The sequence below is a fragment of the Phocoena phocoena genome, chromosome 10 (assembly GCF_963924675.1).
Source record: "Phocoena phocoena chromosome 10, mPhoPho1.1, whole genome shotgun sequence".
Lineage (NCBI taxonomy): Eukaryota > Metazoa > Chordata > Mammalia > Artiodactyla > Phocoenidae > Phocoena > Phocoena phocoena.
In genome coordinates, this window is record NC_089228.1 from 95,103,973 (window position 1) to 95,121,447 (window position 17,475).

A 17,475-nucleotide genomic window follows, 5' to 3' on the forward strand; every position below is an offset into this window, starting at 1 on the left:
TTCCACATGTCGCTCCCCACCTCTCCCCATCGCTTGCATTACTGCCTGATCCCCGCCACCCTCCAGTCTGTGAAAAAATTGTCTTCCACAAAACCAGTCCCTGGTGCCAGAAAGGTTGGGCACCACTGCGTTAAAGGGCCTACGTAGCTGGTTTGCTTTTCCTTTCTTCCCCCTCTTTTTGTGGCACTGAGCAAGTAAAACCAACTTGTCAGTTAGCAGGTTTTGTTCCTTACTGATAGCTAGTGGGGATCATTTGAAAAATGTGCTACGAGTAGAGAGCCATGAGTTAGCTAGTTGTAGACATGTTGACTTTTTTTTTTTTTTTTTTTTTTTTTTTTGGCGGCGGTATGCGGGCCACTCACTGTTGTGACCTCTCCCCTTGTGGAGCACAGGCTCAGTGGCCATGGCTCACGGGCCCAGCCTCTCCACGACATGTGGGATCTTCCCGGACCGGGGCACGAACCCGTGTCCCCTGCATCGGCAGGCGGACTCTCAACCACTCCGCCACCAGGGAAGCCTGACATGTTGACTATTTTTGTGTTGCCTTCTGATTATTTTTCGTCCTGCTTTAGAATTGCCAGTTCTATTTTTTGCCTTTTCTGTGATTAACCAAGGTTGTTACTCAGCTCTGTAGCAGTGGGTAAAGTGGTGGTTATGGTGGTAGTTGTAAGTTTTCTTTTAAGATACAGTGGCTCTGAGAGCTCTTTTTTTTTTTTTATGAGTGTGAGATCTGGGACTTCCACATGTAACATATCATTCTTCTACTTAAAAAGGAAAGAAGAAGTTAGTCTTTCTCTTAAAGGCACCACCAAACAAGTGTTTCTATGTTGTGTACCTGTGATCCTTCACTAGCCAGTTGTAGCATTCAATCCCAGTGGAGAGTATGTTCACAGAAAAAAAGTGTACCTATTACGGAACATAGGGTGCTTTACATCTCAGAAAACCTTAGATGTTTTTCAAAATGATCTTTCTTCCCCAGCTCACCTCGCCAGTTTGAGAAATGTCCATGTATAAGCTGACTAATTCAGTTGGGATTAGATAAATTCTTTTGTTACAGAAGCTATTCACGTTTAAAATGATGCTGCTTTCTAGTTCCTTGGCCTGATTTGAAATCTACCTTTTATAGAAAGCATTATTTGCTTCAATTTTCTTTAGAAAAAAATCTTTTATATATAAAAGAACAAAACTATGATATTGAGGGTATAATTTTATTGTGTATACTTAGCTTTTGAATAGCATTTTTAGTAGCTGTCTTCATCTTTCATGGGTTAATAGAAATGAGACCTATGTATTTTTCTATTCTTTTCATAGAGACTTAAATTATTCTCACTTCTAATTCTACATAGACAGGAGTGCTTTTTTTTTAAATTTAAAATCAGTTTCCCTGAAAACATTGTTTTACATATATCCATACTCTAGATAGATGCTACAGCATGGATGCACCTTGAAAACATTATGCAAAGTGAAAGAAGCCGGACAGAAAAGACCACCTATTGTATAATTACGTTGATATGAAATACCCAGAATAGGCAAATCTGTGGAGTCAGAAAGTAGATCAGTGGTTGGCAGTGGTTAGGACCTGGTGGTCTGCAGAGAGGGGCTGCTAATAGGTATGGAGGTGTTTTCGGAGTGATGCAAATGTTGTAAAATTAGATGGTGATGGCTGCACGACTCTGTGGCTGTACTAAGGCCCACTGCATTGTTGTATGTTATGCTTTTAGAAATCTGTAATTTAGCAATTTAGAAGTCTATTATATTTTTAAAAATTTGTAGTTTAGTCAGTTAAGGGCTGTGTCCTTAATCTCTCCCTCAAGTTTTGAGGTTGAGTAAGTGGTATAAAAGGTACAGTTAGTTACTTTTCATTGAGCTTAAACTGACTTTGTCATTTTTAGTTTTTTATCACTTTCTGATTACGGAAGGTAATATAGAGTGTTAGTCAAATGGTAAATATTTATAAATACAGGAATGTATAGCAGAGAAGTTCCTTATAATCCCAGACTCTGTAGATACAATGATTGTGTTGAGTGTATACCCTTCTAGATCTGTTTTAAACTTACGTTAGCCAGTATCTCCATAATTAAATGTAGGATGGAAGAAGACAGGGTCATAGTTGAGGCACTATTCTATAGCTTGCTTTCTTCATTTAGTAATGTATCTTGGGCCTCTTTCTGTGTCAGTATACACATTTTTAACTCTTCTTTTTGCTTGTTTTTATAATATCTTACTGTATGATGTACTACCGCAATTTGAAGATGTACATTTTTGCATATTTTAACATTTATGATATGGGGCGCATCTTAGAATCCATGGCCTGTCAGAGTTTAATGGGCAGTGTTTTTGCTTAGACATAAAATAATGGTAAATCTTGTAGTTAGTGGGGTCTGAGCTTCAATGATTGTGGTATATAATACCACCTGTGAATAGACATTCTTTTTAATTTTTTATTTGCTATTACAGATCATGCTGTGGGGCATATATATTTGCACATGTTTGTTTTTCTGTGGGATTAATTTCTTACAAGTGAAATTGCCTTGTCAGTTTTAATAGATTTTGCTGAATTTCTTTCTTAAAAGGTTCTGTGGGTTCACATTGGTATGTACAGTGGATGAGAGGGCTTATTTTCCCAACGTTCATCAGCACTGGGTATTTATTCTCAGTCTTTAAAATCTTAATCTGCTGTGCAAAAATACCTGTTTGTTTTAATTTGCATTTTAAAAAGTTCACTATGTCTCTTCATATTTTTATCATCTTATATTTCTTCAAATTGCCTATCGCCAATTAAATTTTTTTGAACTAGTAATCTTTGTCTTCCTATATTGTGAGAATATTTTTTTAATATTTGGAACATTGATGCTTATATGTGTGGCAGATTGTTTTCTATAAAGTCTAGTTTTCTTGACATAAGAGCCTTTGGCTTTATATATTTTTGTTTTAAAGTATGTCACAATTTTGTAATGGGGTTTCATGAAAAGAATACTGTGCTACGAGTAGAGAGCCATGAGTTTTTTCCTTTATGTGTGTCATTAACAAGCTGTGTGCTTTTGGACCCTTAAGCTCTTTAGGTCTCAGTTTTCTCATTGGTGAAATGAGAAGGTTGTAATAAGTATCTCACTTGTTTTTGGCTTAAAATTCTATTAACTTGCAAGTTTTGTTGATTGTTAAGAATCAGTACATTTGTTCAGTATCTTTGTGTGCATTGTGTTACCATTTATTTCCCTAATCCAGTGTGAGTATATTTCTCAATATTTTGACACAGTACTCCTTCTGTTTCTGGTTTTGGTTGCTTGGTTGGTCAGCTGATTTTAAAAACACCCTCTTAGCTTTTTGCAATGAAATCTATCTAAGCATCTTATATGTACACACGAATTATACTCGATCTTTACCTAATTTTGTACTGAAAATACTTGTGATAACCATTAAAGCAAAGAGATAAGGCATAAATACAGAGACTGAAGATGAAGTAGGATTTGGAGTTACAGAAAGAAAAATTGAACTTAGATTTGGTGTTAAATAAACCTGTGTTCTAATCCCACCTCTGCCATAGTGTAGAACAACTGTGAGCAAGTTAATTTACCCCTAATCCTCAGTTTCTGTATCTTTGTAATGCAAATAATAATAATAATGATTTAACAGGATAATTTTGATGATTAAACCTGGCTGTTTAGTAGACATTCAGTAACTTATTCTCCGTTTAGATGTAACAACTAGGGATAGAGCCAAAAGAAGGACTCCTGTATTTTTGTACAAAATTTTTGAAGCTATTAAACTTGATTGTTTTACCTCGAAATCTTGGAGTATATCTTGGAGTAAATGCATTTCTTCATGAATCTGAATATTTAAATCCATCCTTTCTTTTTCTTGAAATGTGCGCATTTTATTTTTATGTAAAGAATCTCTATTCTTAATGGCACTGTTTTGCTTATAATTAAGTTCTTATCACGATCCCTTAATAAAAGCATCCCAGACGTACAGATAAATGAAATTATAGAATAGTACGTGCCCAGTTAGGATGTACTTTCATAGTAACTAGCTTCACGTGCATTTTCTAGAAATGCATCGCTTATATCATACATAGAAGGATAAACCTGCGTTATACTTGAGTCTCTACAACTATTATATGACATATTCTTAAGAGCAAGAATGGTGTCTTCATTTATTAGAAGTATAATGCCACATGGTCTCTGAATAAATAAGTAGCTTAGGTTGCTGCGTATTTTTTTTGATGATTAGATTACAGGAAGTGATAGTTTTCATCCAGCAATATAATGTATTTTAGATGATTTGCTGTAGTCTTCCTCTACTAGTTTTTGATTGAGATTTTAAAATATTCATGAAGTAAATTTGTAGTTCTGTATCATTTGAAAGAATGAATATGTTTTTAACATAACAGGGATAGATGTTTAGTAAAATGTGTTTGTCTTACAGCCCAATTTATATCCTACTGTGGGGCTCCAGACACCAGGAGAAGTCGTCGATGCTAATTTTGGGCAACATCCTTTCGTGTTTGATATAGAAGATTACATGCGAGAGTGGAGAACCAAAATACAGGCACAGATAGACCGGTTTCCTGTTGGAGATCGAGAAGGAGAGTGGCAGACCATGATACAAAAGTAAGTGAAGAAATGTGTATTGACATATTCAGAAGTACATTTTTTGTAAAACATCTCATCCTTTTGGTATGAAAGACTATTTATTGAAGCTTTTTAATCTCTTAATATATATCCTAATGATTTTAATGTATTAATAATGTTTGCTTTGGTGACACACATACCAAATTTGTGTTTTAGTCTGATTTATTAATTTGCTGGAAGAAATAAAGTGACACTAGATCTCTTAGGTTAATTCATCTGCTATCCTTAGTAACAGGATTTAGCGGTTTCCATAGGCTACATGATTCAACTATTAATAGTGCCAATGCAAAAGATAAATTCAGAAAGAGAATTTAGATTGTGTAATTCAGCATTGTGGTATTTGGACATGAACTTGGCTGTGTTGTTCAGCAGTAATGTAAATATTTACGAAGAATAAATTATTGCTCAGTAAGGATAAGCATCAGAATAATGGTGTAATTTACATACCGGAATACAGACTTGACGTGTACATTTCACGTTTCAGGATTTGGCTAAATTTTTCCAGTGAATGGGTTGCTATGGAAGAATAAGATCAGCTATTTTTGTTTACTAGGATCCCTTTTTTTTTTCCTGACTAAAAGCCTCCAGCTTAAGGAATTTTTAAAACTCCATTTACTTATTGTGTGTTCTGTAATTAGACATTTAAGAGGAGCTAAAGGGAATAAAGACCAAGGAACAGTGAGTATGGAGTTAAGATGCCTCAATGCGGGTTAAATATTTAGGAGTTAGTAGTAACAGTGGTGGAGGATGGGCGGCAGCAGAGCAAACAGTGGGTGTCAATAAAAGTACTGCTTATCTCAACTCATTTCTTACCCAAAATTTTCAACTTGTTTTTTTAGGCAGCTTTTTATGAAAAGGTAGAATTCCAATATGGAAGTCAGCAGGAAAATGTAACTCCTGTGACAGTCAACTTTTTAGACTGTGCCTTTGCTTGAAAGGCTAGCCATGACACATGAATGTCAGTAGTACTGAATAGTAGCTCTTAGAACTTGAAATAGTGTAGACTTTAAAATAAATACCAGTAAGTTTAAATTGTCATTCTCCCTACTGTAATCTAACCTGAGAAAATTAAAGCTTGACACAGTTCATCTTAAATGTCTGTATATTTGCTTTGAACAGTCTTAAATTTACAAATCTAATAAAACTTTGCATATTTTTTTGAGGAGATAATTTTGGACATGATGATGATTCTGAAAACAAGCTTTTTCCCTAGAGCTGTTATCAGAGCCTCAACACTAGTATTTTGTCTTGCACAGTTGAAAGAATAGTGAAACTGACTCAGAATCCCATAGTTGCCATGAGTTAGAGTTGGAGCTAGGATAGACTGCTCTCTGGGGGTCACATCTCTTAATGCTTTGAAAATGGTTACCACTGAGCAACATGGCAGGATAGTTGTAGAAGAAGCATTGTTTATCTTAATCCTATAGCCAGGGTTCAGTGAGGGCACCCTCCCCTACCCCATGCTTCAGAAAATTGATACTCACCATGACCTCCTGGGAAGTCCATTTTAAGAGGTTCTCCCCTACCCTCTTAAATTAATTTGAATAATTAGATGAAATAAAATGAAAAAAATCTGGTTCTTAGAGATCCTCCCCTCTGCCACCTCAGTCCCCTTTTCCTGAACCACTACTTCGCACCATTTTCTCATGGACCCCTTAGTTGTGCTGGATGGAGGCAGGTTTAAAAGTTGGGTGTTTAGAGAGATATTGGGTATTCGAGTTAATATCGTGTAGTCAACAGTTTTTCTAACGTTTTGTGGTTAGAGGTAAATGCCAACACCACTTGGTAGCTTTTTAAAAAAAGAAACTTTCTCTTTGGCAGCGTCACTTACATGTAAATCATATTTGAGGAATTAATGTCCTGTGCACGACCATACTAACTGATTTAGATTAGCAGGCTGACTCCTCATTGATGAATGCTATCACCCTCATAGACTTTGTTCTGGAAGATTCTCTCTCTGGGTTCACCTTAGTATTTTTTGTGTTCACACCTTGTGATCCCATCTTATGTAACTGATGGATAAAGAAAATGGTTCAACTACAGAACACAAAGAGTTAATCTGTTGTTTTTAAATTGTTTTATTTTACAAAATGGCAACACTTTACTAGGATAATTCATATGATAAAGGTAAAATAGAAATTATGGTTAGTACGACTGAATAAGGATGGGAAATAATAGGAAAGGACCTGGGGATAATGGAGTACCAAGAGTCAAAGTCATTTAATGACCTTGATTCTCTGGTAATACCTATTTCTCGGGAGAGTGGTCTCACCTCAGCATTTGCAGTTATCTTTTTGGAAATATGACATGAATAAGACAAAATGATCTTTTTAAACTTATTTTAAAGTTGAGGTACTTAAAGCCTTAATTGTTCCAGCGGCATAGGTTGGTCTTGTAATATCAAGAGTAGTCCTTGTTTATATAAATTGTAGTATGAAGCATGTATTCTCTTGACTAAAAGATGTGTGTTTCTTCTTTTTATTTTAAGAATGGTTTCATCTTATTTAGTCCACCATGGGTACTGTGCCACAGCAGAGGCCTTTGCCAGATCTACAGACCAGACCGTTCTAGAAGAATTAGCTTCCATTAAGAATAGACAAAGTAAGGACCCTGTGGTGCATGGCTAACACTTGTTTTCAGATTGTAGGTTTGGTTACATTGATTTTTAGAAATTTTATTTTTTAAATTAAAATTTTTTCAAATATATTAACTTGAAATTATGCCTCTGAAATTTATTTTTATTGACATTTTTGAAGATTACATTAAAAAATTCACTTATTAGCATTCTGGATGTAGAAAGATACAATTTTGGAGAAATTTTTATAAAAATGTTTGCCATTTTTTCTTAAAATATGTTTTCTTGAGCTTTCAGGAAGTAAACATTTACTAAACAGTGTTTTTTTAAATTGGTAAAGTAGTCCACGATTAGATGTTAGTGGAGATAACATGTAAAATAAATTTAAGTATCTTTGCATTTAAATTGCTGTCTAAATTTAAGATAGTATTGATCTTAAGTATTTATGGCTTAGGTCCTGGTGCTTGTGGCCAGAGCTGTGGAGTCTGTTCTGACCAGGGCAGGTCAGCATAACAGCTGGTCCACAGTAGCCATCCAAAGATTGGTGCAGTTAGGCCATCAGGGAGGGCATGGCTTGATGAAAGTATAGGGATAAAAACAAGACATTACGGGTAAGATCATGATGGATGAAAACAAATTTTTTATAGGTCAGACTGCTGTGATAGCACTGATGACACTGCGTTGTAGCTAATCGTACGCTTGCCTGTCTTTCTCACGGCGTTGTAAGCTCTGGCAAGCAGGAGGTGACCGCTTACTCTTTGTATCCCCATCATCTAACCCACAGGGACTGCTCACCGAGTAGCTATTGGATTCAGGTCTTACTCAAAGGCTAGCATTCGTTTAGTACTGGGTGCAAAAGGTTATAGTATTTGATAAGACACTTGGAATATTATTTCTTTAATGTTTCCTATGGTCTTTTTTTTTTTTTTTTTTAAAAACCACTTTTATTGAGGTATGGTTGACATGTTAAAAAAACTGTACATACTTAGCATATACACCTGGCTGAGTTTGGAGATAAGTATATATCCATGAAATCATCACCACAGTGTATGCCATAATGTACCCATCTTTTTCATTTTAGTGTTTAGTACATCAGTATTGCTTAACAGGTATTTTTCCTATGCTACTTGTATGCGAGTTTGTGGGGTTTTTTAGTAGTTTAATAAAGTACTTGTTTTTCTAATTTGTCTGAAAATTTTCGTTGAAGTAGAAACTGAGTTAGAAAAAGAAGTGGAAAGTAATCATAATTTATTTAAAGATTTTTTACTAAATTTTTTTTGAAGATCCACTAAGTTTCTGTTTCTATTCTTTTTAAAAAAATTTTATCTTTTGCTTTCTTTTTCTAAATAGGAATTCAGAAATTGGTGTTAGCAGGAAGAATGGGAGAAGCCATTGAAACAACACAACAGTTATACCCAAGTTTACTTGAAAGAAATCCCAATCTCCTTTTCACATTAAAGTGAGTTTAATAAAATGTTATATTAATTATACATGTGTGTATTATATAATCAAAATTATTTTCATACTTTCAGATATTCGGATATAATTTTGTAATGTAGCCCCTTTAAGTGACAAGTTATAGAGTGTGCTTCTGTGTCGAGGACTGTGGGCAGAAGGCAGCTGTTGCTTTGTGTTTGCACTCTGTCATTCTGTCCCTGTGTCTAAGAATGTGAAAGTCTGACTTAGAAGATGGGTGTCTATTTTTCCTCCTGTAAGGTGCCTTATAGTAAGTTTGGGGCATTTTAAAAAACTGTGGTAAAAATATACATAAAATTTGCAATTTTTGCACGTACAGTTTTCTGGTATTTACATTGTTTCTGGTACATTCACATTGTTTTTCAACCATCCCTTTCTAGAACTATTTTCATTATCTGAGACTGAAACTTGGTACGCATTAAACACTGCCTCCCCATTTCTCTCTCTCCCCCCAGCTCTTGGCAACCACCGTTCTACTTTCTGTCTCTATAAATTTGAATTTGACTGCTCTAAATACCTCATATAAATAGGATCATAAAATATTTGTCCTTGGTAACTGCTTTGTCTCACTTAGCATAACGGGTGTACAAATATATGTTAGAGTCCCTGCTTTCAGTTCTTTTGCGTATACACTCAGAAGGGGAATTGTTGACCATATGATAATTTTGTGTTTAATTTTTTGAAAATTAGTCCTCACAGTTCCATAGCCCTGCACTGTTTTACATTCCCACCAACAGTGCACAAGAGTTCCAGTTTCTCCACATCCTCACCAACACTTGTTTTCTGTTTCTTTTGTTTTTGTTTTTTTCATAAATAATAACCATCCTAACTTGGCATTTTTTAATTGGCCGTAAGAATCTTCGTTATTTTAAAATTCAGGTGTTATTAGGTTTAAGATTTAAACTCTTTAAGCACCAGAAGTTCTAAGCCCAGTGTCAAAATTGTCTTGCTTTAGAATCAAAGTTTAAATGTGGCCTGTTTTGGTTAAGAGGGATGAGGAAACTTGGGGACTTAGGCTCTTATTTTGTATGTAGGTAGGTATGTATATAAAAGTACATGTTTATAAAGCAATTATACTCCAATAAAGATGTTAAAAAAAAAGTACATGATGTTCTTATGTACTGCTTGGTTTGCTTCCAAGTGCAAATATTATTTTGATTATTTTAGCTAAAAAAAATGGGGTTCATTTTGGTTTGTTTATTATAGCTACAGATAGATTTTCATTTTCTTAGTAAATCTTGATTAAAGGCGATACAATGTCTTTTGCATTATGCTCTCATTTTTCTGGAAAATTTTAAATTGATTCTAAGCAGTACAGTATATGGAACCATGTTTAGTATTTTTAGCATACTATCTAAAGGCCACATTTACTGATAAAAATACAAGTTCTTAAAATATTTCCTTTCAGAAATCTGTTGCTATTAAATAAACAAACAGTAATTTGAAGATCATGTGAGTAAATTTTTCTTTTCTCTTTTTAGAGTGCGTCAGTTTATAGAAATGGTGAATGGTACAGATAGTGAAGTACGATGTTTGGGAGGCCGAAGTCCAAAATCTCAAGACAGTTACCCTGTGAGTCCTCGACCTTTTAGTAGTCCAAGTATGAGCCCCAGCCACGGAATGAGTGTCCACAGTTTAGCATCAGGCAAAGGAAATGCTGCACATTTTTCTGGTGAGGTTCAGTCTTACGACGTTATCTTAATATTTTTACCCTTCTTCGTGGTTTTGAACCAAAATAAAATTTTTTTAAAAATCTAGACATTTCTGCTAGGCGTTTGGCACATTTGTATACTTGATCTCAAGATGTTCTGGAGGAAAAATTGTGGGTGGGTCAGATTCACGTGTTTTTAGTACCAGGAAGTGACTTAAAGATGAGCTGTTTCTAAAAACAGTTTATTAACAGATCTCCATAAATGAAGGGCAACATTCAAGTTGTCTCTAGAAATTAAATCGGAGATATTTGGTAATGAGAAGGTAATTGTGTGTTTTAGGAAAGGATAACTGTAAAGGTGGTGACGTGGCTGTGGTGTCTGGAGCCACCGATCACCATAGCCAGCCACCTAGCCCGGCTGCCTCTTGCTCACTCTTTCCCAGCCAAGCTGCCAGCAAGAGTCAGCTCTGCCTGTTCATTTCCTCCTATTCTTTTCTGGACTCACCAAGGCCTTTGGTGTTCTCTTAATTAAAATCCTCTCCTTTCTTGGCTTTTATGACATCACTTCTGCAGGTTTATTTCTGATCTTTCTCAGTCTTTTTTCTTTGCTTGTCTGTTTAATTCTGTTTTTCCCAAGGTATTATCTTTCCTCTGTACATTTAACGTTCTGAAGCAGAAATCAAATACTGTTTCCTGTCCTTTCAAAGAGTAGAGCAACACCTTTGCTTTTTCTCACTTAGCATATACCTTTCTAGTTGCTGCCTCTCAGCCTGTTTACATCACCATCCTGCACAGTGTGCGGGATTCTCATGTTTGTGTCCTTAGTCACCACCCCTCTGACACCATGTGTCACGTGAGGCTCGGACAGATTCTTAGCCTCGGTGTATTCATATGTAAAATGGGGTTATGATAACTCTGGGCTTCATGGGCAGGGGCTGGGGGGTTGTGAGGATTAAATGAGACCTATAATTAAGCCTTCAATAAGTACGGGAGGGGATGACAGCTCACAATTAAGTAACCTTATGTTCTTTCAAAGAAGTTATCCATTTGTTTTCTATTTAAGTAGTCCATTGACTTTCCTGCATTATAAAAGTCTTAAATACATGATCAGAATATGGTACATCTGTTACAACCTTATGTGTTTGTTTCTATTTTTGTAAAGTTTCTCTTTCTTTTTTCCCAGGTTTTGAAAGTTGTAGTAATGGTGTAATATCAAATAAAGCACATCAGTCATACTGCCATAGTAAACACCAGTCGTCCAGTTTGAATGTACCAGAACTGAACAGTATAAACATGTCAAGGTCACAGCAAGTTAACAACTTCACCAGGTAACAATATCCCTAGCTTTTGCATTACTATAAGCAACTTTAATTATAGATGTCATCATTTTTAATAATTTGGAGAAATTGAGTTAGATGGTCCATAGTGGGGCTCTGAGCGTTCCCAAGCCCCCAGAGGTTAAAGGGGTGGGGAGTAAGTTCTCCAAAGCTTTCTGTTCTCCTAGAGTTCATGGAGGCTCATCCTTCTGTTCCTTCCCCTTCCTCTATGTCACTCTTCCCTCTAGTGGGGTGATAGGGACACATCCAGGGTTCTGCATTTCATCTTCCTGCCACCGCAGACCCGTACAGGTGGTTACGTACAAGCCACTTGTTATGTTTCCTTTAGTATATTTAACCTCTGCAGTTAACATCTGATACAGTTACAACTATTTTTTTTCTTTGTGTGTGGGTTTTTTGGTGTAAGTGTATGAAGTGTTTCCTGAGTTCCAAATAACTAACTTTACAAAAAATATTTGTTGATGAGAACCTATCTTTAAGCAGCTTGCGTATAACAGATGGTTAAGTCATTTAGTAAAAATATACAGTGCGAGGAGAGTATTGAGAACCTGTTGGGTGTCAGACACTGCTAGGCATGGTCTACACTCGAAGAGCTTTGAGAGAAGAGATGTCTCTGTCAGCATACTATGACATAACTCAGGTTTACTATTCATGAAACCTGAAGGTTTCATTTGAATTGAACGCTAATGTGTGACAGCAAGTTCTTACGGATTTTATCAGCTTGATGTTGGTTTGGTCTTAGAACGTGAATTGATTGGTCACACTGCGTTTTGGGGGAGTGTTTATCAGTGCAAAATTCTCCCATTGAAGGAGAGAGAACCTAACGTTTACCATGACTCTTAATGGAAATATGACTCTGGAGAAAGAAGTACGTGTAAAAATCTGTTTTCACAAATTTGGAGATTAATCAGAATTTCCAGGTTATCTGTCACAAATGACAAAAATGTACTGAAGTAATGGTATTGTGTGGTACAGGTGATAATGAAGTCCACAAAAATGGTATGAGAAGAACAGTAGGAAAACAGACTCTCTTGCTGAGGAGGTCAGGGTAGTCAGAGATGACATAACTAGAAAATATAAGATTAGAATATTGTGAAAATTTTGTATGGAAATTTAAAAGGTTAAGCCTTCAGTACATCATTGTACTTTATAGTATATAAAGTACTATACAATAGTATAGATAAAGTATAGTATACTTTATCATTGTTAGAGGGTTCTACCATAGTTTGAGGGTAGGATTGCAGTTTCTTCATGAGTTTTTCTCTTAAATACTATCCTCGTGGCAGGAAGTTGCTAAAGAGACCTGTTATTACCTGAGTTGAGGGAAGCAAGCTTAACGGAAGGGGTTGACGACACAGCATCCTCTTCTGTGTGCGGTATAGAAGAAAGTAAGCTTTTAAACTGTCTTAAGCTGTTAAGCAGTAACACTTACTTTCTAGTTGGTAATGGCTTTCCTTACCAACGGTATCGTGAAGTAGGCAAAGATGGTATTAACTGTGAAAACCATTTTACAGATGTAGAGCTGAGTACCAGAGAAGTAAATGACTTTTTTTTTTAAGGTCAATAATTAGTAACTAGTAAGTTGCAGAGCTGTGACTACTTCCCGGGACGTCTGACTTCTAGACTTGTGCCTTCTCCGTTACCCGCCATCAGAAATGCTCTTCTCCCCACCCTCCTTCTTCTCCCCCATCCTAACTTCTGTTCAAGCTGTAAAACTCAACTTCAGATGTTACCTCTTCCAGGATGTTTTCCTTGATTTATATCCCCGCCAAATGTTGTGTCACTCCTTGTGGAGCTTTCATCACAGAACTGAGTCTCTGTACTATAATAACTTTATTAGCTTTTTCTAGGCTGTTCACTCCTGGAGGGCAGGGGCTGTTTCATTATATCCTTAGCACCTAACACAGAGCATGGCCCAGAGGCTCTTAAATGTGTGTTGAATGAAAGTATCCCTCTCAAATATTATATTGGATTATGAAAAATGCACTTTAGTATATTAATAAGATCACTAAAAGCTACGATCTTAAGGATTTCCCTTAAATTAAACATTATTTTCAAAGTTTGGTTTTTTTCTTATCAATTCTCAAATTTCATCAAGATACTAAACAAGCTTTTCTGACTGACAGGAATGTCCTGGGGCCATTGCCCTCTTCTTCCTAGATCTCTGTGGGCCTTTTTACCCTGATAGGTCTTACGGATAGAAGTATGTATGCACCCACGCGTGCCCACGCACCCAAGCTGTTAACCATTGGTTACCTTTGCTGGCATTATTATGCATAAGGTGCTTTTTGCTTATCTGCATTCGATGTTTTTTTTTTTTCTACAAACATTGCCTTTTTAATGAGAAAAGATCATTTTTATTTAAATATTCTCTAAATTTTCATCAAGCGTTTCCTTCTGAGCTGTATAATCATAACCTAGATCTTCGTAGGAGAAATTTGGATGGTTAGATATTGTTGCTTGGGGTGTGGAAGGATCTGAAGGGCAAATATTGACGAGTTCAGCATGGCCCCGTGGAACTGTCAGCACATGCCATTCGTTCAGGCAACGTGACGTAGGTGAGAATTGGCGATGCCCTAAGTATCTCCAGAGCAGCATTTTAAAAAGTAAGATGCAGCAAAAATACTCGAGAATCTTCACCAATAAGAAAGCCTGTGAGAGAAAAATAGTGTTGGGTGCTGGGAAGGTATGAAGGGATGAGACTGAGTAGTCTTTCAGGTTATTACTTGCCATTGAGAAAGAGTATATTTTTGAGTAGTGAGGACAAATGCCAAAACATCAAGGCTCTTAGTGAAAAAAATAGTCTGGAAGCGAGTCGAGTATGAGGGTGGGGAAAGAGGTGAAGAGAGGTGGGTTCCAGGAGTAGTTTGAGAGGGAGGGTTTCCCTTACACGCTGCAAGTGCATGCTGGGGTGAGGGCCAGGGATTCTGGGGCAGGAGTTGATTAACAAAGAATGGAGAGCAGATCTGAGTCTGAAAAATAGTGGGAAATACGTGCTGAAAAATGATTTCTCCATATTGATTGGGAGTCATCAAACCACTACATTTTAGTCCATGTACTTTATCTCCAGGAGTACAGAGTTGTTAAAGGTCAGCTACAGATTGGGCTTTGAATACATTCAGGATGTAACTAAACACCTTTATTCCAGGTTGCTGTTGCCTTGTGAAGTCAGTTTATACGTAGGCTCTGTAGTTGAGTAGTAATTTATTTTAAACTAAGCTGCAAGTATGCTATTTCTAAAATTAGGTTTGTTTTTTCATTTTCAGTAATGATGTAGACATGGAAACAGATCACTACTCCAATGGAGTTGGAGAAACTTCATCCAATGGTTTCCTAAATGGTAGCTCTAAACATGACCACGAAATGGAAGATTGTGACACCGAAATGGGTCTGCAGTGATATTTCTTACATTTTTAATAAAAAATGATGACTCCAAGGTTATGTTTTTACTTGTACTGATTCACAGCTGATGAGCACAAATCAAATTTAAAGATGTATGTGCCATTGGATTTTATAGCGATACATATTACTTCTCTTAAAATTTCTTGTGAGAGTGGGTTGCTGGAGAGAGTAGAGTTTAATTTTTTAGTATCTTCTTTGCTGAACTGTTTCTGCATAACTGTATGCTTTCATTAATGTAGGAGTGCTAACTTCTTAGTGTCAAATATCCTTTAGGACAGCTAAGGTTGGAGATACGAAAAGTTTTTATACCTATTTCAGTATAGCCAATAAAGGCCAAATGGGTAGAGATGATTTTATAAGTTCTAATCAGACTTTCTTAAATTCGTTCAATGTGAATATATGTGACTGTGCGCAGCCCAGCGCCTGGCAGATAGTAGGCGCCTGCATTTGACAGCCCCTGGCTCCTGCCCCCTCAGAACATGTGGCTGACAGATACATTCGCACGCATAAGTTTACTTTGTTGACAACTTGTGTAGTAAAGTGTACCGAAGAGTTAAGCCATCAGCAAACTTTCCCATCAATTGGAGAGTGAAAATTATTGAAGCTTATAAATTCTTATTTGTCAGAACATTAGATTTCTTAGTATTTTGAGATTAAAAGGTATTTATTCAGATTGTTAGAAATTACTTTATAAATGCAAACTTGTATTACACAACCACCTCGTTGTTGAGGATTGTGTGTTCCAATGCATAATTCACTCTTTCAAGCAAGGAGTATGACTGAAAAGGCAGGCAGCCTAGCTTCACTCTATCAGATATCAGCAGGCAACCTCAACATTCCAAGAGTAATTTGAGCATAGTGATTAAGAGCAGGAGTTCTAGAGCCAGATCACCTGGATTTGAATTCTGCAACTGCCACTTAACTAGCTGTGTAACCTTGGACAAATTACTTAGGAGCTCTTTGCCTCAGTTTCTTCATCTGTAAAATGGGTATAATAATAACTGCCTCATAGCTGATCTGCAAAAAGCTAATAGCACAAAGTAAGTGCTTCGTAAACAGTAACTATTATCATTAGTGATTTATGATGTTGTTGTTATTAGTGACTTATACTGTTTGTTATTGATCAGTGATTATTGTCAGTCAAGATATACACTGTAAGATTTTTTCCTAAAAGTAGTATAATTAACCCTTTTGATTAGTATGTGGTGTCTTCTGTGTTTTTACTGGAGTCATTTAGTCTTTCTTACCTTCTATCTCTGTTCTTTGTCAGTTAAAGTAGCCTGAGAAGCACTACTTTTTTCTTTCTTTCTTTTTTTCATGTTGCTGTAGTTTTAGAAAATCGTGCTTATTATTAACCTTTCATAAAAGTTTCCCTGAGACATATGTACATCCTAACACTGAAAGATTTGTCACCTGACTTTCAACTGAAAGCTGGGTATTGGATCCTAGACTCTTGAGGCCTAGATAAAGGGTACCTTTTAGCTACAAAGTTCCACATTAAATTAAAAATCTGCATATTTAGGTAAAATATTAGGAAGTAATTACTAAATGAAACGTCCAAAATGTTGTAAGCAGTTTATGTTCATTTCTCCATTGTACTGCAGATGTAAGGTAGTAAAATACCTGTTCGTTTTGCTTACAGAAGTTGATTCAAGCCAGTTAAGACGCCAGCTGTGTGGAGGAAGTCAAGCCGCCATAGAAAGAATGATTCACTTCGGAAGAGAGCTACAAGCGATGAGTGAGCAGCTGAGGAGAGAGTGCGGCAAGAACACAGCAAATAAAAAAATGTTGAAGGTGAGTTTGCTTTCCCTTGAAAACTTAACAAACGTGTCCGAGGAACTAAAATGTAGTTTTGTAACACATTGAGCAACCCTGGAATTCCTGTTGGGAACTTGGACGCGCGCCCCTCCCTGGCTTCCAGCCCGGCTGAGGGTGCGGACACGCGGCAGGGTTCGGCAGCCCGGCTCTACTGGACAGGCGCTGGACGTCTGTACAACATACAGATTAAATCTCAGTTCTGCCACTTACCGGTGTTGTGTGCCCCTTGTCAACTTGCTTTCTTAGTTTTCTCGGCTATAAAATTGGCAGAGTTATTAGGAGAAATGTGGGTGTGCTGATAAAACTATAAATTTGAGATATTTTTACTTTAGTAGAGATTGTTCAGGGTTGCAGCAAATTGAATGTATAACGTGTGGCTTTTCTTTTGAGATTGGTGAAGGGTTGGGTCATCTTTCACAGAGAAGAGATAAAACACGTCTTCAAGTCTCTTCTGGATTGATGCCTGCGCTATAGTGAGATGGAGAAAATGGAAACAGTTCATTAAGTTAGCCACAGTTCTGTGTAGCAGTTAAAGATGGAGTTTTGCCTACCTTAAGTCAGCATTGCAGTTAGTGGTAGAGATGA

The 17,475-nt window shown here is 36.6% G+C and overlaps 1 protein-coding gene across 1 annotated transcript in view; it reads left to right on the forward strand.

Moving 5' to 3' along the window:
* RANBP9 (RAN binding protein 9) overlaps positions 1 to 17,475 on the forward strand; it is an 87,170-nt gene that overhangs the window by 60,967 nt on the left and 8,728 nt on the right. The window contains exons 6-12 of the mRNA XM_065885257.1: positions 4,426 to 4,610; positions 7,120 to 7,232; positions 8,557 to 8,665; positions 10,164 to 10,354; positions 11,517 to 11,661; positions 14,937 to 15,058; positions 16,715 to 16,866. Of these exons, the coding sequence (XP_065741329.1) occupies positions 4,426 to 4,610; positions 7,120 to 7,232; positions 8,557 to 8,665; positions 10,164 to 10,354; positions 11,517 to 11,661; positions 14,937 to 15,058; positions 16,715 to 16,866 (1,017 nt within the window). The remainder of the gene's footprint in view (positions 1 to 4,425; positions 4,611 to 7,119; positions 7,233 to 8,556; positions 8,666 to 10,163; positions 10,355 to 11,516; positions 11,662 to 14,936; positions 15,059 to 16,714; positions 16,867 to 17,475) is intronic.